This window comes from Coenobita brevimanus, chromosome 106, assembly GCF_032717465.1.
Source record: "Coenobita brevimanus isolate Jiangsu-jjx chromosome 106, ASM3271746v2, whole genome shotgun sequence".
Taxonomy (NCBI): Eukaryota; Metazoa; Arthropoda; class Malacostraca; order Decapoda; family Coenobitidae; genus Coenobita; species Coenobita brevimanus.
Window position 1 is genome coordinate 4,735,001 of NC_137059.1, and position 20,242 is coordinate 4,755,242.

Here is a 20,242-nt window from a genome sequence, read left to right on the forward strand (position 1 = left end):
GACAGAGAGTATACGCTAAGTTTTGCAACAAAGAGATGAACAGTAACGGAGTGAGTGTAATGCCATATGGGTGTTGCGTGTCCACCGTAATAAAGGAGGGGTTCAAGGAGACAGTTTAGACGGGCAGTGACCTCAGAAATTGCGAGAGTAGAGAGAGAAAAAATGCAACACTGCGGAGAGGGTGAAGTCAGTAAGAGGAGGGGAGTTGAGATGAAAAACCTTTGCCTCTACATCACGTGAACTGTACATAGCACCATCCATCATCCCTGCCACCGGAGAGGGACGCCTTCATGTGGTGGCACCGATATAACTGGGCGGCTCCACTGCCTAGTTACACGTCTCACTTCCCTCGCTATCCCTTCGTGTCGCCGTTTAATTCTGGGACTGAACTGTGATGAACGCTTGATTATGATACTGGTCACGCAGAAGTGCTAGGAAAAGGATGTAGAGTGGTAATCATGTCTCTAGGCTGTAGCATCTTTAAAACTAATTTTATGGTGCTAGTCACGAAGAAGTGCAATGGACATGGATCAAAGCAGAGTTGTTCTACCACTAAATCACATGAAATAAGCTGGAAAAGGGCAAAATTTTAGGGCAAGTGAAAGAGCGACGGATTCAATTGAGTAAAGAGGCTACATGTACCCTGTGGTGTGTGGCCGAGTGAGCAGACAGGACCACGTGATGAGCGAGTAAAGGCACATTGCGCCACACACACCACACACCACGCCACACCACAGTACACCACTCACACCACACACACCGCACCGCACCACACCACACACACACACTGCACCACACCACACCACACCACACCACACAACACAATCACACACACCACACAACACAATCACACACACCACACAACACAATCACACACACCACACAACACACACACACACACACACACACACACACACACACACACACACACACACAACAATCTACAGAATGCATATGTAGCCGAAAAAATAAGAAAAACAACTGAACGAAGCAGAGGGAGAAAATAGGGGGAGGAAAATCAATGCCCACTCAGGCGTAGCAAATGACGTAGACTGAGAGAGAGAGAGAGAGAGAGAGGATTATAAGTGAGGAGGTAAATGAAAGCCATGTGTAATAATTTCTATAGTTCATTTATTTAACATATTTATATTTTGCAGACAATATCACATAACTCAATGACAATAATACAGGATGACCATTTTTTCCATAGCTCTTCTTCGTGACTAGCACCATAAACTAGTATTACCGTATAGTTACAGCGTTATTAAAGTGAACGCATTATTAAGGGAAGTGAGGTAGGGTGGGGTAGGCAGAAAGGGTAGGTAGGTAGGGGTGGTGAGGCAGGATGGGTAGGTAGGGGTGGTGAGGCAGGGTGGTTAGATAGGGGTGGTGAGGCAGGGTGGTTAGACAGGGGTGGTGAGGCAGGGTGGTTAGATAGGGGTGGTGAAGCAGGGTGGTTAGATAGGGGTGGTGAGGCAGGGTGGGTAGGTAGGGGTGTTGAGGCAAGGTAGTAGGTAGGTATATAAGACAGGGTAGGAAGTGGTGGTGAGGTGGTTATTGGATATTAGGTGGGAAGAGTGGGTGACTGGGGGTAGGTGGGAAGCGTGGGTGATGGGGGGGAAGGTGGGGAGGGAAGGTGGGGAGGGTAGGTGGCGGGGGGGAAGGTGGGGAGGGTGGGTGGCAGGAGGGTAGGTGGGATGGGTGGGTAGGTGGGATAAGTGGGTGACTAGGGGTAGGTGGGAAGGGTGGGTGATGGGGGAGGACAGGTGGGAAGGGTGGGTGATGGGGGAGGACAGGTGGGAAGGGTGGGTGATGGGCGGGGGACAGGTGGGAAGGGTGGGTGACTGCGGATGAGTGGACAACGGAAGGTTGGTGAGACGGGTGGGCAACTGGGGGGTAGGTGGGATGAATGGGTTTTTAACAGTTAGGTTAACAAGTTAACCTCCTATATTAAGGTAGCCTTTACCATGGGTTCACTGTATTTAAAAGTTTGTTATACTAAATAAATAAAAAATTAGTAAACATTTGGTTTAAACGGTTTTATATTACTAATCCTATTTAAAGCCTTGTAGCCAGAAAACCAATTCACCAACCTAGTGGTCGTATGCTTAGACAAAAATGTGGACACCTCGAGTCGCTCCTGCTGCTAGACGATATGTTTAAACTGTGGAATCCACAACTGTGGGATGCCGCATCCGTGTGATTATTTAAACGCCAAAATTACTGGGAAGAGATCTGAAGCTCAAGATGTCTTCACAGTCGTTCTCACATACAAATAATAAAGTGATGAAATATAGTACAATACCACTCTTCTAGTACCATCATGTTTGTCAGTCTCATCCCATGCCAGCATTGTCACTAAACGTACAAATTGCAGAATGCACTTGTGGAGCGCACAGATAGCACAATTGTGGAATGCCACAATTTTTGTTTAAGCATACATCTATAATTTTCAGTGCAAATTATATTCACCCATGTGCAACAGTAGTATTAAACTGTTTTGACTTGAAGGATTTAGGTCAGCTTTGTCAGGATTTAAACAAGATAATCCGATGAGCAGCATAGTCTGCAAACAATATCCTGTTGCTACGCCAAACATGAACAAAGTAAACACTTAAATGTACTCAGGCCCCAAATGGCCAGTGATAAAAAACAACGCACTGTACACATATACATGATGCCTTTATATAGTACATACTTTTTAGGTCCTGGAGAAGAACACTTTCATATAATGGCGCTTATATTATTGGGTAGCTCTGGTACTCATACAAATGCCTCTAAACTCTCTCCCTATTCACCAAAAAGGAGAAGAGTGGACTGCAGTAGAGGGGCAAAATTCAGCCTGCAGTTCACAGAGTTCATGTCCAGATGTTCCTGGGGCCAAGACACCATCAACATTCTTTTCCCATCCCTCGGTAAAATAAGAATTTTATAAACAGCCAAAGTACCTTAGTACTGGGAGAACAAGATAATACAGTAAATACAAAGGGTTGCATTATCTGCATCTACGCGGGTCTGTACTCTTGCACAAACATCCTGAGCTCACAAATCTTGAACACAAATGTATGAGAAAAAGTTAACTGGTTCTGGAGTCTGTGTCCAACGACTCTTAACAACTTTTGACACACCTCTTACCTAACCACTGACCAGGTTCTGACACTTCTGGGCATTTAGTAGACAGTATTTCACAAGATTAAAATAGGTGGTATAGTACAGGTACTGAGTAAAGGTGTCCTGGGTGCAAGGTGGTCATGAGAGTGGGTTTGTGTGAAGTTTGCTGAGGCCTTGGGACCGAGATGATGCAGTGTAATATTTACCCGTTTCAGACAATACTATACCCCATGTTTTCTTTTTGCCAATGGTCAGTCACGTCAATCATTGTTAGAAATGTAATGCACAAATCATAATGACGATAATTATACATCAGCTTTTGAGATGAATATGTATTTTGTTTTTGTGTCTGTTTTTCTTCCTCAGTTCCCACCTTGTAGATCAGCTGTTTGAATGTTTAAGTTACTCATTAACTATACCACCCAATTTTTGGTCCCTTTAAGAGATATTAAAAGATATTTGAGGTAGGTGGTGTCGACCATCATCCACTCATTGATGTAGTGCTGCCTACTTCCTCCTCCACCTTTATTATTCCTTTTCTTTGTCAGTCCTACTCTCTTCCTGTATCTCCCATCTTTCCTGCCACTTTTTATTACTCTTCTTTCCTTTTCTGGTGGCTTACATAGAGTGACAGGTCTGATGGTTTCCTGTAAGCCAGGAAATTATTTACAACGTTGGGTGGTAACCACATAATCAACTCACACGTGTTCCCTATGTGTCCACAAGTGGGTTGGCAGCGGGTTAGTGCCCCTCGACGTAAAACCAGTAACTCAAAGACCCCTTAAGGGATTATGGCTTCTGGCTACAGACAGATAGACAGATAAAAGATATCATTCAGAACTGAAAGCAAAGATCAAACTAAGGATAGTTATGGCACACTGACTCGAGGTGTTTGTTTTCGTGTCATTACCCAGTAGTTGTTTCCCATGCAGTTGCTGATAAACAAGAAACGTTGGCACTAAAAGCCTCTCAATTTCTTTCATTTTTTTAGAAAGCAGATAGGTTTGCCTGTGTACGAATTTTCGTTAATGTACGGTGAGTATTTATATGAAAATTCTTGAAGTGTCAGTGTCAATTTTTGTTATGGAGACTGACACCACTCTGATTTTACGTTAATAGAGTAGGCTACCTATACGAGTATTGTGTACATTCTGGAAAAAAAAAAAGGCTGACACAACTCCTGGCTATATGTGGCACCTCTGTTCATCAAATATTCTGCTAGTCAATCAATTTTCACACAATCCTACCTGGTAGATTATGTGAAAATTTGCACACAAGATGAACCTGGGATATTTTCTGGTCATTGTGATTAAGGTGCGAACTGCGTACCACTTGTGGATAATGCAACCCCTCTGTACTGTATTTACATCACTATTAATGTTGCAATCTCAATGATTAACATCTCAACTCATTCAGCCAAAAGATGACATTTTGTTTTATTCTTGCTGTCATGATTTTACTCAGTAAAAAAAAAAAAAAAAAAAAAGTAATTAAGTGGGGGTTAGATACACCTTTAATAAACCCCTTCGCTGTGACCGGCCTTTCTTTAGCTGCAGCAAGAATAAAAAAAGGAACATTACCTGGATTCACGCCAGTACACTAACATATGAAGTAATCAGGTACCTGAAGCATTCCTGGCACTATAAAGGTTCACCAGCTGTGATACACATTTTTCACTGTCACTGCAGTTGCCAGCAGTTGTCACCATCTTCCTGCAATACCACCACCTCTTACAGCTGCAAAAACCATCACACCGACTCCTGATTTGAGGATGACGACTTCCGTTTTGACCTCTCATACCTGAAATGGAAAAGGTGAATCTATTTAGTAAATGAGTACCAACATTCAATTATCAGTGGTGACCAGAGGTGGGAAGATCAAGGGCATTACTACATTAAACTCGGGGGAGAGATCTGATAGGAAGCCCAAGGCACAGTAGGCCAACTGAGTAATCTTAATTTATTTTTAGTTTCATTTAAACTGCAGTATCTGCAAATGTGTCAGGCAAAGGTTTTCAGTCTGAAACTACTACAGCTTAACAACACAGTACTGACCTGGACGGGTAGGAGAGAGGCGCCGAACCACAGAAGAGAGAATCCTCGTAATCGTCCACATAGTTGGGTATACTTATGCTCACCTAGAGGACCACATACACCAAGGTTAAGGTTTTATTATTATTATTATTATTATTATTATTAATTATTATTAATTATTATTATTATTATTATTATTATTATTATTATATGTCTACTGTATATATATATATATATATATATATATATATATATATATATATATATATATATATATATATATATATATATATATATATATATAATTATTTATGTAAGCAATACAAGTTAAACAAGAATTCAGTCATAATCAGCACCATTACCCTGAATTTTTTCCCCTCTTTATCTATGGATGGGGTGAGGCAGAGTATAGAAAACAAGTGAAGAACATGCAGTAAGCTGAAGAAGCATCAACAACAAGCCCAAAAAAATGGACCAGACACTCATTAACAACCAGCCATTCAGTACCACATATTCTGGGTACGTGCGTGCGTGCGCGTGCGTGCGTGCGTGCGTGCGTGCGTGCGTGCGTGCGTGCGTGCGTGCGTGCGTGCGTGTGTGTGTGTGTGTGTGTGTGTGTGTGTGTGTGTGTGTGTGTGTGTGTGTGTGTGTGTGTGTGTGTCTGTGTCTGTGTGTGTGTGTGTGTGTCTGTGTGTGTGTGTGTGTGTGTGTGTGTGTGTGTGTGTGTGTGTGTGTATATGTGTGTGTGTGTGTGTGTTTTGGCCCACTCACAGTTTTCGTGGTCAAAGGCTCTACTGGGGTGGTGGTGAGGAAGCGACCCCTGCCTTCATGTATGCCCTGCTTTTCATCATCCACTTCTTTCTTGCCGTAAGGGAGGTCACCCCACACCATCAGGTACACTGCAGTCAGTACAATCTTGGGAGAGGAAAAACTATGGAAAAAATTTACTTCCTCCTTTACGACCAAGAAGCATTATTGATATTTAGGATGCGTTTACATAAATTGTTACTTAACCCTTCCAGTCTGTTGTTTAGTCCTCTTCTTCTCACCGCAACTAAAGACTAATTTCCTCAGATTGGGGGAGTCACCAAAATAGTGATAGGGTAAGTGACGACTATATTTAACCCCTCCAGTTTCAAAAGTCTCTCTTCAACTGAATAAAATTTTCCCGAGATGGCAAAAACAAGATTTAATAAATATGTCTTCAGGTTTGTGTTAAAATACATATACCTTGAAAAAAACGTTATCCCATGGTAATGGTCCACAGCTGCAGACCCCATTCTTGTCTTCTGTTAGTCATAACTAATAGCTACTGGAATATGGTTTACACAGCAGGAAATATCAGAGAAAACATAACTTGTCTGAGGTGTAAAGTTTCAAAGCAACTGCATATACTGTATATACAGCTATATTTAACCATCTCACATTCATATTTAGACATCCATAACATAGTAACAGTGCAAAATACACCATATCATCATCATCATCATCATCATCTTCACTGACCTCCTTTTGCACCCCAAGGTGAGGTGAGGTAGAGTCCAGAGAGCCAGAAAAAACTGACAGTGAGATACTAACCAAACTTGTGCCCAGCGAATGAACCACACTCCTTCAACTGGGCAAAATTTGGATAATAACTTTTTCCATCAGCTTCATTAGGTGGTTTTCAGATGGTGTAACTGAAAAGACACTCATGCAACACAGAAAATAAATCAAAACTTGTTGCTTCACCGCAGACAAATGCCTTACCACAGAGCCATGCAGGACGACTATAATAACTGTGGCTTTACGGAACCCAATCACGTCCACTATGACACCAGAACCAGCACGTGAAGTGAAGCGTCCGATGCCAGAGAGTGATGCCCACAGGCCGGCAATGCATCCATGGGTCTCCGCACCATCTGGGAAGCCTGCCTCTCTGAAGTATGTCACGATGTCAGAAACTCTTAAAATTGCACACTGCTCGGATAATAATATATTTTCTGTAATTAAATCTCCCATCTGTGGGAAACTTACCAGTATTTACATAAAGTACAGAGTGGGAGTAATACACGCTGCTATCTCTTCACTACCGTCTATTCCCTAAGAAAAGTTAAACTCCTCAGCAGTGGATTGCAGCTGGCCCAGAAGAAGGAAATCCAATTTAAAAAGCAATTAGAACTAAAGTTTTCAGTCAAGGCAGGCAACACTAAGGGCATACAGCCATTAAAAAATAAAATTGTTCAAGCCACCTGCTGGTAGCACACTAGTGATCCTTGAGATATATAGCACCCAGCACAGTATCAGTTTTAATTGCTATCAGGAAGTAAAAAACAGGCATGCACAGCCGAAACCTTATAAAATACTAGTGGTTGTGCATTACCATGCAGTGGCATAGGGCAGTGGCTGGAGTGATACTGGCCACCAACGAAATATCGTGGGTGGACACCTTAGTAGACATCTCAACTTCCAAGGAATACTCCCCAGACCCCCTACAGAGTTCTTCCTAGACTATCCCATGTTAAAGCTTGGCCACTTGCCGGTCATTCCATTTATACTCTCCTAGTTCCTGTCCTCATGTAAACAAGGCTAGGAATACCAGCATTATGTAATATCCATCTATCATCTACAGTCAAACTTTTACAATGAATGTGCACATTAAAAAAAAAAATAAAATGTTTATCTTGGACATTTCATTCAACATGGTAATGTATCAACATTTCACAAGGACACACAATTGAAGACATTACTCTGTGTAAAAGGCATACAAATCAGTCTGGCAAAACTACAAACGATTCTATACTCACACAACCTCTCGCATGGCATCCACCACCCCTGCCACCTGCTGCCCTCCAATGCCCACACCATTAAACACAAGCGATACGATAACTAGTCCCGCTGTTCTGAGGACAACAGCAAGTATACATATTAAAATGCTTTGTCATCTATCACTGTCTACTATTACATTAAGATAAATTTCACTATGCGGAATCCCCCTGATGTTAGTAGACATATTGGAATATAAGGAGTCCTCATTTTAAGTAAAAAATGAATACCAAATTATCACAACTTTTCCATACAAATAGTTAATTAGGGGAACTGGCAGTTTAGTTTTATATCTAACTATGGAACTTAATTAAAAAATTATGTAAAGTTACCTTAGACTTAATAGCAAAAAAAAAAAAAAAAACGAGGAAAGTAGTGTAGCAAATACATTACAAGCCCAGCAAAACCATGCAGCCCCGAAGCATTTTCCGTCATTCTCCTAATTGCTACAACAATGCTTTCTCTAAGATCCTCTGACTGGAGAATCCCTGCATCCCACCCATTCCCAGCAAGCCGCAAGTGGGGTAAGATTATAGTAAAAGGCGATACAAAACAAGATCTTAGTACATGACAAAAGAACACTGCCTCACCTTTCAAACGGGATGCCAGGTAAGGGCCCAAGGAGCAAAAATGAGGTGAAGGCAAAGCTGGATGAGAGCAGAATAAATATTTTGACCTGGCGGCGTCTATCACACACCCAGCCCCACAGAGGTGATGCCAGGCTGTTAGCACCATCCTTTAGTCCAAACAGCAAACCAACATAGAGTGAGCTAAACCCAAACTGTGGACGGTAATTTGGAAAACAAACATTATTATTGTATAATGTAGGGGCAGTGTATTACACAGTGCACTTTAATTATATATTCTAGAATGTCTAGAGAATGTATAAAGTATCTATGGCATAACTGTATATAGTATAGGACTATAGTATACTTATGGTTCATGGTGTATGTGTGGTATGCATGGTGTTTAGCATAATATGTGGTGCATGATGTACATGGTGCATGATGTGTATGGGGCATGGTGAATAAGGTGCATGATGTGAATAAGGTGCATGATGTGTATGGTGCATACTGTATTGTTTGTACGCTAACTCCATTAAGTATCGGTGCATACACTAGTGTGAACATGCTGAGACCTGCGAAGATAGGTATTGGGATATGCCAGTTGTTCCAGCAGCATGTTGGCAGCCCTGTACTCCTGCCAAGTTGCCAGCGTTTATGTATGGACAAATATTTTGTCGCACAAATTATGCACATGGCACAGTTACTAAATAATTCTTTAAACAATCGTACTTTAAGATCCTATATACACAAACTAAAATACTATACAGATACGTCCAACAACCACAGTTAGTATACTTATACACATCATCCTTGGTATAAAGTACCATCGATAAAAAAAAAAAAAAAAAAAAAGTATGGCACCCTGGGGACGGATAAGATGTGAAATACTTCGTCTCTGGTTCAGTCGGTAGTGTTGGCATGTCTGTGTCTATCTATCTATCTATCTATCTATTGCCAGACACCATAACCCCGTAAAGTGTGAGCATTTGACACTGAGTTAGTTGTTTTACAGGGAGGGGCACCAACCCTCCACCAACCCACTTGTTGACACGTAGGGAGCACGTATGGTTTGGTTATATGGTTACCACCCAGCGTTGTAAATGGTTTCTTGGCTTACAGGAAACCATTTGGCTTGTCATTCAATGTAAAGCTAATTCACGAAAATGATTAATTTACAGTGTAGTACAATGTAACTCCGACTAATCCAGCTATATATCTGTAAAATATATGATAACACAAATGAAGGATACAAAGCGACATAACCGTGTCATTTCCTGTAAATCATAGTCCGTCTATCATAATGTCTCACACTGAGAGGTTACCAATACTTTTTTTATCGATGATGCCACAAATCAAGCACTCCATTCACGTCTCACTTGTTTCAGTTTTTCCACAATATAGGATTTTTTTTTTTTTTTTTTTTTTACAACACTCACCGTTCTGAGAACCTCTGGCTCAAGGGTAATGGATAGGAAGCCATTGCTCATGGTAGAGAATATGAAGGTGATGAATGCCACCCAGATCCCTGGCACAGTGAATATCCTCCATATGGACAGTTCACGACAGCCACGTACTGTCTCCTCTTCATCTAAGTGCAGGAACAACCAACAGTACGTGTTAAATGATTCACTAAGAATGCATAGTTTCACACAGTTTATTCTTGTTACAATCACATTCACACTTTTTTATTCAGCTTTGGAAAGACCTCTCTTAGGGTTAATGCTGGTTGCATCTAATGATTCTCAGAGTCTCACCCGAGATTAATAAAACAATATGAAGGTATGAAGGGTAATAAGGTGATGACTTATGTGGTACGGAGTCAGTAGCCCCACTCAGTTTCCCTTGTCACTCATTCAATCCCATTCACTCACAACACTCACTCATTCACTCATTTCTCACTCATTCACTCTCTTCTCACTCATTCACTCTCTTCTCACTCATTCACTCTCTTCTCACTCAGTTCATTTACTCACTCACTCACTCCCAACCAATATTCAATCATTCACTCCCCTCTCACTCATTCTCTCCCCACTCACTCGCCCATTGTCCACTCACCCAGCTCACCTACTCACTCAGTCACATCCTCAATCAATCATGCAATGCTTGAAAATACTTGTATAGGCCAATCTGATCTGTTATTAAAAAACTGGGCCAGCACAATGACCCACCTCACTACTGCTAAAACACCTACACGTTAACCATGCTACATTATCTCACACCAACCCTCACGCATTTCCCCTAACTCAGTTCTATGCAGAAAGCTTGGAAGTTGATGCATAGAATTCACTAGTAATGAACAACAGTTGTGCAACATTCATCCCAGACTCTTATGTTAGGCAGAGTCAGAATATTCATCTGGAATTTTATTTACTAAATGCTGAGGTAGTTTCCCTAATGAATCTTTTCTGCGTCATCACCATATGTTTGTCAGCCTGGACATTTAATGGATATATTTTATGATTTATACATTACTCACCTCCAGCTGTTAACCCTAATTGTTCGCTGTTCAATAGAAACAATACTCGTAGGAGATCCCTACTACTGTACACACCTGTAAAATTTTGTAATGATATCTTGAGCAGTTGCGAAGTTATCTCGCTAGCAGACACACGGAGTGACAAATTGAAAAAATATATATATATCAGCTTCGAAATCGCGGCTGGTTAAAAAAAAAAAAAAATTAAAAAAAAAATAACTACCTTTTCTGTCTGGAGGCAGCCATGTTGCAGCTAGAGTCATTGCCATCTGTATGCTGCCCATCACTAGGAAAGGCAGCTTGAACCCTCCAACCTCCAGCATGGCTCCACCCAGCACCGGACCAAACATCTGGGCTACATTCATTGTTGTTCGAGTCCATGCCTGCCAGAAGAAAAAAAGAGCTATAAACTGACACCTGTGAGTTGGGAGGGAGGGATGCCTGATGACAGAGGAGAGTGACATGGAAGCAGTAACGTTGTCATCCCCTCAGGGGTTAAGGCATCTCACTGCAGATAAAACACAAAGACGCTAACCCTTTCAAAGTAACATACTGGTATTCTTTTTCTTGCTACCATTACACAACTTCACTTGAGTTTTGCAGACGTCTTGGACTGTCTATCTGATTATTTTCTGGATAATGTGTTAGTGTCCTCTCCCACCAACCCTATCCTCCCTGTCTCTAACAGCTGAAAGATGAGTCTTCAGCTTATTTCACTTGTAAAAGGTATTAAACAAAATTACTATTCCTACTGATGAGCCACTGAATCAGACAAATGTTCTATAAGGCAACAATGGAGTGCACCTCCCTCCCCTGCTCCACTTAGTAAGGCAAACTCTAGCTACTGTACTCTGACAAAAAAATCAGTATTCATGAAAATTATATTTATTATTCTGGCACTGATGAGGAGCCTACATGTAGCCACACTGTGCACCCTGGAAGAAGCAAAGCAGATAAGGTGTCAACCTAGGAGCCAAATCACCTCAAACAGCACTTCCCTACACTTCACTGAGGGGCAGAACCCTGGTCCGACCCTGGTGCAGCATTGTCTACTACAAGATGGTGTTGGTTTTCTACAAGGTTTATGTACGGTACCCGCAGGACAGCCCCATAAAAGTTGTGGCTTACCTGTGGTCAATGGTTCTGTTCAGCCAGAGAGACCGAAGTTAAACACAGCAACATTATATTATTCTCAATGATCAATGTATGAATTGTACCTAACCTCGTGTAATAATTCTTTTTCACCTGAGAAACTGCCTGCTGTCATGTGTGTGTAAGTGGGTGTCTCTCCCCCTACTTGAGGTAGGGTGGCACCTGTAGACAGAATGCTCCCCATCAGTCCTGTCTCTTTTTACCAATGATGCCTGACTTTTCTCAACTCCCTTGGGTCATATTCTACTCTCCCTCTTTAGTTTCAGTACATCTGACATTATAGCTAGTTATATTCTGTATACAGTATCACAAAAGTTACTTATGTGCAAAAGTACTTAAAAAACAAATGATTTATGATGCAGAAGCTTACAAATACTTGTGCAACGCTGTCAGGGAACTCGCAGCCGATATAAGCAAAGACGGAGGTGCTGACGCCCGCGTTGGCCGTGGCATGGACGGCACGAATCAGTATGGCCATAAGCACAAACACCAGACCACTTGGGAACCATTCCAGAAACCTGTCATCAGGGGCGTTATCTGTTATAGCAGCCATACACTCATTCTCAACAGTCATGAAGCTTATTAATGTTAACTGTGATGTTGAAGTTCTTGCATACATCATCATAAATACCAGTACTTGTACCTACAGGAATGATCACTGGGATACTAGTTTTGTCTGCAAAACCTGTGTGTACATTATCACTCCTCTTTGGTTTTCATGTGGAATTAATGAAATAGCACTGTCACCAATAACTGACACAGGCAAGCACTGAAGTAATGCTGTGATGGATCAAATCATTTATGGATATTTTTAAGACTTTTTTTTTTTTTTTTTTCATATTGCAAGTGAACTTGGAGGTACTCCTTCAAGGAGAAGCTTAGTCACTTTCTACACGACACTGGCATTAGGTGTGGTGATGGGAGGAATACAGATCTGATTCAAAGAACCTAGATGATTGTCTCCAGTTAAAATGCCTCAAGATACTGCAGGCCCTCATTATAGGATGAGCCGGCATGCGATGAAGAGCTTACAAAAAGACGAAAACGCTGGGACCTTTTTCGATATTCAAAATGAATGCTTGTTTATACAATGATTATGGTCCCATACAAAGTCTCACTAGTCGATATGAGGCACAATAAAGGCCTGCATGGGCCAAGCTGCAAGCCTCATGTGAGGTACAATTTACAGATTCTAAAACAATGACTTAGGCGAGGTAAACTACCTTACAAAAAATCAGACCAGCAAGGGTTTCAGTTAAATCCATGACACATCTTGAAATATTCAAATGCAAAATGCAACACTGAAAGATGTTTAATGAGAGCAGTAAGTCCGGTACTCACCCAGACAGTATACAGCAACCTCCACTAAGGAAAAGGCCTGCTATGAATGCAAACCTCACCCCTATTGTCTGCAGCTGAAGGTAGGGACAGAGAGAAGCTTAATTGGTAATGTGACATGGCTATGTGAACATCTGAAATTAACATCTTCATACTGAGCCTGTGTTTTTCTTTATGTTTTTTTTTTTTCCTACATCTTTGGAGAGGCATTTTGAAGTGGAGATGACAGATATACCCAGTAGCTTTCATTTAAGTCTTCACCACAAGATGTCTCCCCAGAGTCAAATAAAGCAGCCTGGAGGCTTTGTTGTTTTTGTTGATCAACCCCTGTCTGGCCAGGCAAACCCATCAACCACAGGCAAGCAATCACCCCTGCAGGGTTGTCCCATGCAGTGAACTATATTCCCTTGTGGCTGACAGTGCCTTACCACAACGAGGCTCGGGGAATAATGCAGAGGTTTGGTTCTTGGATGGATGCTGCACCTTCATCCCTCCACCCAGTTAACGGGGGCACCATAGCAAGCTTCACTTCACCCCATAATCTGGCAATATAGTTACCACCAAACACTGTAAATGATTTCCTGGGTTACAGGAAACCATTAGGCTTGTCACTCAGTGTACAGCCACCTTAAGTTGAAAGTAGAGTAACGAATGTGTGTGGAAGGAAAGGGAGAAGTAGAAAGAGCAGATGGCAGACACAAGGACAGAATGAGAGAGGGGAAGGAAGAGGTAGGCATCAGTGCATCAAGTGAGTGGATGATGGTTGCCACCACCTGCCACTGCAATCTGGCATTAGCAAGAATAAATCAGCAAAAGTTATCAATGAATTAAAGGGGTTAAATACAACTTATACATACAAGTAAGGAGACAAGATTAAAACTGTATACCAAATGCAGAAATCTCAAAGCTATGGTTCAAGGCAACATGAATGACAACATTCGTTTGCTATTGCAGTTAACTAATGGCTGGTTCACTCACCTTCCTACCAATAATGGGGGTGACCAGAAAGGACGTAAGACAATTTGTGCCAATGATGATGCCGAAGATGGTGGAGGAACAGCCCTTCTCTTGAGCCTGCAGTACAGTATACATACAATACCATGACACTCAGATCTGGCAAATAAATCAAAGTACAGTACTACAATGTACTTGATTTAACTCATTCAGTCTGGCACTGTGTTATCTTGATATATTCTTCCTACCTCAAGATTCTCATATTAAGGCCTGATATGAAGTTGTAGCGAAAATGTAAATGTGCACAATAATACCTGACGTCTCATTCAAAAGTCTCCCCAAACATGAAAAACCTGTCTGAAGATGGCAAAAGTAAAGAAAAATGCAGCATCGAATGGACAGATAAACGCTCCTCGATTATACAGTTTCCTAATCTTTTGGAAATATGATTAGCTTGGACTTCTTGAATACCTACAGCATGAGTAATTTATATTTCATTCTAGCTGTTTCTCGCCAACATTAGTCAGCGTGAATATTTAACTGGAAAGGTCAGATACAGCCCACATTAACCCCACCACTATCAAGTGACTCAACTAAACTTAATAAAATAGTATGGAGGGTCAAAATATGATCTTAGATGTGGAAAGTGAGAAGTGCGAACTTCAAGGATAGGGATGTGAAAGGCAGACTGAAAAAGACCGGGGAAGAGGTCAAAGTGTGTGACCTTGGGGATAAGAACTGAACAGGGAGGCTGCCAGAGACTGAGCAGTGTGGAGGACCGCCACTAGGTGACCAAGGCAGACGTATGCAAGCACGTTGAAGCCTCTCTTGATCTTGGTTGGAGCCTTTATAAACAATACAGTACGAACGATACATTGATGGGGTTAATGTACTAATTCAAATAAGAATAATCATTACTCTTAAAATATAATTTTATAAATTTTTCAAAAAGTTCCATTACGTTTACAAAATTTCATAATACACAATCCTGTGGAAGAGAAGAAGGGAAGAGGAAAACTTAAACATTATCAAAACATATTTCAAAGTATTTCAGATATATCATTATGTTCACAAAACATCGCCACATACAATCCTGGGGAAGAAAGGAGGGAAGAGGCAGACGGCAAACGACGATGTGAGGGTGGCTGTGCAGAGGACAAAGAGGAGGAACCACTGCTGACGGTTATACTCCCACTTCTCCTTGTCCAGCCGCTCTCTCTTCTTGGAACGCAATTCCTGGATGCGTTTACATGGCCAACGTGGACAGCACAACTTTGCAGAGGTGATCGGCTCTGTGGTGGGGTTGTATACAGGTGCACTGTCACTCTCGTCCTCACCTGCCCAATACCAGTGATTACACAAAAATATACAGTACAAATATGCACACGAACAACAAGCTGGTTCTTAAGAAACAGGGAAGTGAGCATGGAGGTGAAAAAGTTACTGCATGACAGTATGGAAGTTAAGCTTGAGTGAAGTGTGAGAGCAGTGGAAATGAGTTATTTGAGAGGAGCATGTGGAGTTACATGGAGAGAAAGACCGATAAATGAGGAAGTGAAGAAGCGTTGTGGTGTGGATGTGGATGTGATAGGAGGCGTTAGGAAAGACACACTGAGGTGGTTTGGTCATGTGGAAAGTATGTGAGTGAGGTGGAAGGGGGGAGAGGGAGGGAGAGGCCAAGGATGAGATGAAGGGATGGAGTAGAGAGGTATATGAGAGAGGGGGAGTATGAGCTGGGAACAGGGCAGTGAAATGGCAGGGGACAGGGCGACATGGAGGCGATTTGTTTGTGGGTATCCCTTACAGGATTAAGGCGGTTGTCGATAGATAGATAGAACAACAAGCTTATAAGAGACAACAAGCTTATAAAAGACAACACGTTTGTAAGAGACAGCAAGTTCCTTAAAATACAAGGTCAGATCTCAGTTCAGAGCAAATACAGCAGCAGGAAGAATAAACACAGTGTCGTGACGAACAAAAAGGATTTTATTACCAGACGTTTCGACTTTTCTCTGGTGTCATCTTCAGTGGTCCAAAATGATAAAATTATTAAAATTACTTATACGTAAATATCGAAGTGCTTTAAAGATACAGCAGTGATAAGAGAATGATACTAGGTTTAAGGGGTAGGATGATATAGTATTAAGTTGGGGCTTGTGCAGTTTAATATACAAGGACTCAAAGATTCTTACATTGTCACAGGAATATTTTAAAAGGTGAATATTTTAAAATACTTGATAGCTATTCCAGTGACAGTGTGGAGGAAATCTGTTATTTGAGGGAAAAGATATGTGCTAGAGGTGAGGCTGGAACTAGCTTTGAACTGTTCAAACAATCCTACTTCAAATAGCCAATCTGCGCCACCAATCTACACCACCAAAATATCACCATGGAAAAAAAATCCAAACATGAGTTCTCTGACAAACACTTCATATCAATTACCCACTGGCAAGAGAACAGAGACGGTAGACTGGGCTTCTGTTAAGCTGATTTGACGGTTTTTAATATTTGCCAAAGACATTAGGAAATCTAAATACTTCCCAATATTCCTACTTCTTGCATTAACATTGAAAACGCAGATAAAGGCATCATGAGATAATTTTTCACAATAATAATAATAATAATAATAATAACAAAACCTTACCCTGGTCAGAAGTAACAGGGGTGGCTGTGGTGGGGGTCCTCCTGGAGTGAGGTGAGGAGGGCAGGAAAGAAGAGGAAGAGGTGTATGAAGTGTTGGAAAGGTCGTCGTGGGAGGTGGGCCTACTGGGAGCTTCATCACTGCTGCTGCTGAGGCCACCTGGGGATGCTGCAGTCACAACTACCTGTATTCCACTGCTGCATCCCTGCTCTGCCATACCTGAATAATAAGCCAGAGATCAGCAGCCATGATTATAAACAGCAAAAGTTATTTAACCCAGTTAGTTTGTTGACGTCTTGTTCATGCTATCCCTAGACATTTTAAATAAGTTTTGGTGGCTCTTTGAACTGTAAAGTTAGATACAGCGTTCACTTACCCCTTCAGTAAATCGCCTGGAAGTGACAAGATTATAAAAATGTCATCAGACTGAAGAAATTTCGATTATTTGTACCGGTGTATCAGCTTTCCTTCAACACAGAGTTTTCAGATGTTTCAAAATCACATTAAAGTGAACATTTGGGTGAAAAAATACAAAATAGAAAACAATCTGTGATGTTTACTTAAAAAGGTTTGTGTAAAAATTGGTCAGGATTCTTTAAACAGAGAAATTCAGGTGTACTTCCTACATACCCAGTAAAGAACACACCATGTAGCACTACTGATAGTTTTTGTTGGTTGGCAATGATTAGGAATCATACCTTAGAATGTGGAACTGGGATGGTGTGGAGTATGTGGATGGTATGATTGTGTAAAAAGTTGCTTATTTTTGTTTTTACATACGCATTGTTTACATGGTTAAATTTTGCATAGTTACTTTTACTTCTGATTAAACTACGGACTATTAGCAAGCAGAAATGATAATGAGAGCAGAAACCACAAATTAGCCAAACTATCTATAGCCATACGTCATAATCCCTCAAGGGGTGGCCGTTTGTCTTGTTTTACGGGGAGGGGCACTAACTCTCTGCCAATCCACTTGTTGACACCTAAGGTACAGTCGTGACCATGAATAATCACCTATCCTCTGGTACCCCGTGCCTCGGGCTGGCTCTGTTATGCGCAGAAAGTCACAGTGGAGTAAGAGGGGCTGCGAGGGAGGGACCAGAGAAAGATGGGTGGGGGGACGAGCGGTGGTGCCGGGGTGGAGTAAGGGAAGGGAGGTAGGGTAGGTGAAGGAGGAAGAATGAAATGCTAAGTGGTGGTTACATAATTTGTCTACTTCTTTTCATTCAGGGCATGAAATAATGGAGGTAATATTTGGCAGATAACGCTGCATTACACCTTGTATAGTGGCGTCAGATAACAAGCTTTAGATAGGCGGTGATATCAAGGGCTGGCTCGTGAGAGAAGTATACTGACGTGACAGATCAAACATTAGTGCAGAGCAGTGTCCAGCACAACACACTATTGCCTTGTCCACCAATTTGTAATTAGCTGTTTTTTGTCGGAGGGAAATATCATCCCCAGGTGATGAGGGGGAGTTGGGGTTGCTGGACGGCCATCTAAACCCTTACCGGCATGGAATCCTAGCAACAGATTATGAGAGATATCGTTATTATATTCAACCATATGCACAGACATCAAATTTATTTACCTTTTATGCACACTTATTTAAAATAGCCTTTTCATATAGAGATGCCATAAAATAGTTGACATGATGGTGACTGTATGGAAGGAGTGTATACCATGATGATGATCGTATTTACTGTGGACACAGCCATTTCAAAGGTTGCATAATGATATTTAGTTCCGAATATTAATTACAAGTAAGGGCAGAGGACGTTTCTTACATAAACATTACGGAAGTCAAAGTCATCCAGATTCCATTCTGCGTCCGAAGTCAAAATATACGGATAAACACAAATATCTGGCTCAGCACATGTATTTGATCTGTCACGTCAGTATATTTCTCTCATGAGTCAGCCCCTGATCTCACCACTATAATGCTTGTTATCTGACGCTGCTATTCAAGGTGTAATGGAGCATTGTCTACCAACTATTACCTCCTTTATATCATGACCTGCATAAAAAAATAGACAAATTATGTGACCACCACTTCGATTTTCCTTCTCCCTCCTCTACCTACCTTCCATCTCCTCCCTCACTCCACCGCCGCGCCATCGCTCGTCCCCCCACCCACCTTTCCTTCTCTCTCTGGCCCCTCCCCCTCAACCCCTCTTATTCCACTGTGACTTGTCGTGCATAAAGGAGCCAGCCTGAGGCAGGGGGTACAGGAGGATAGGTGAATATTCATGACCACGACTGTACACGTATGGGTTGCTTATCTAGTTAATACCCAGGAATCACCCAGCATTATAAATGGTTTCCTGGCTGACAGGAAATCATTTGGCTTGTTACTCAATTTAAAGGAGCCTGAAACGGAAAGAACAATAATAAATAAAGTGCTACAGGAAAGGTGGGAGAAATACGAAGAGAGGAGTGTGAGATGGAATTACAGTGATCTAACTAGTACCGTAGGAGGCCATCCTGAATGTCTATATCAACATCACTGACTACAAATCTGATAAATTATGTGTGAGTAAAATATTACACTAATTCCTTGAAACAGTAAGTTTATATAATGGACAGAGCTGGAATGTGGGGTAATTCAGATACCCAGGACAACTTTATGGCTAAATGTTATTGTTATTTACAAGACTCCAGTTCCTCTATTTATCGAGGTCTGGCATTCTTTTCATTTTAGAGGAAGGTGACTAGAACTTACTGTACATGAAGATTAAAGGTGCAGAAAGACTGAGGTACTTGGAGGACATCACCCGAAAAGTGATGGGGCAGATGATTGTATCGAAGCCTAAACAGCTTGAAGTGACTGGCAAGCTTAGCCAAGAACAAAAAACTCGGAAGGTAACTAGGCTGTTAATTCACGGGCAACTAATAGAAAGACAAATGTTACACTGGAATGCTGGGATATCAAGTATTTTTGAAAGGTTAACAGTGTTGGCAAGATTGCTCTCCAGATGACTGCATTTTGCTTAAGTGGCATCTAAAAATGCAAGGGAATGATAGCTATGTCTAACTCCCCAAGTTCCAATATTTCTCAGTTAAATGAAGTACTGTAGTCCGGGTGTAGCAAGGAAATAAAAAATTGATTACAGGGATCAGTCAAGTAAGACCAGTAAAAAAAAAAAAAAAAAGTTTATACACA

At 41.5% G+C, this 20,242-nt stretch overlaps 2 protein-coding genes across 2 annotated transcripts in view; both read right to left on the reverse strand.

The window, feature by feature from the left end:
• Positions 1-4,819, reverse strand: part of LOC145416497 (organic cation transporter protein-like) — a 76,479-nt gene extending 71,660 nt beyond the window's left edge. The window contains exon 1 of the mRNA XM_080285454.1: positions 4,735-4,819. Within this exon, the coding sequence (XP_080141580.1) occupies positions 4,735-4,819 (85 nt within the window). The remainder of the gene's footprint in view (positions 1-4,734) is intronic.
• Positions 4,820-4,859: 40 nt separating this feature from the next.
• Positions 4,860-19,850, reverse strand: LOC145416498 (MFS-type transporter SLC18B1-like). The gene is made up of 14 exons (XM_080285455.1): positions 19,802-19,850; positions 17,080-17,295; positions 15,525-15,772; positions 14,460-14,555; positions 13,485-13,558; positions 12,514-12,661; positions 11,212-11,374; positions 9,952-10,103; positions 8,540-8,730; positions 7,931-8,026; positions 6,894-7,062; positions 5,916-6,059; positions 5,166-5,248; positions 4,860-4,911 (listed from the first exon to the last, which is right to left on the reverse strand). Exons 1-14 carry the CDS (start codon positions 19,848-19,850, stop codon positions 4,860-4,862), a joined length of 1,881 nt encoding a protein of 626 aa, XP_080141581.1.
• Positions 19,851-20,242: the final 392 nt, after the last annotated feature.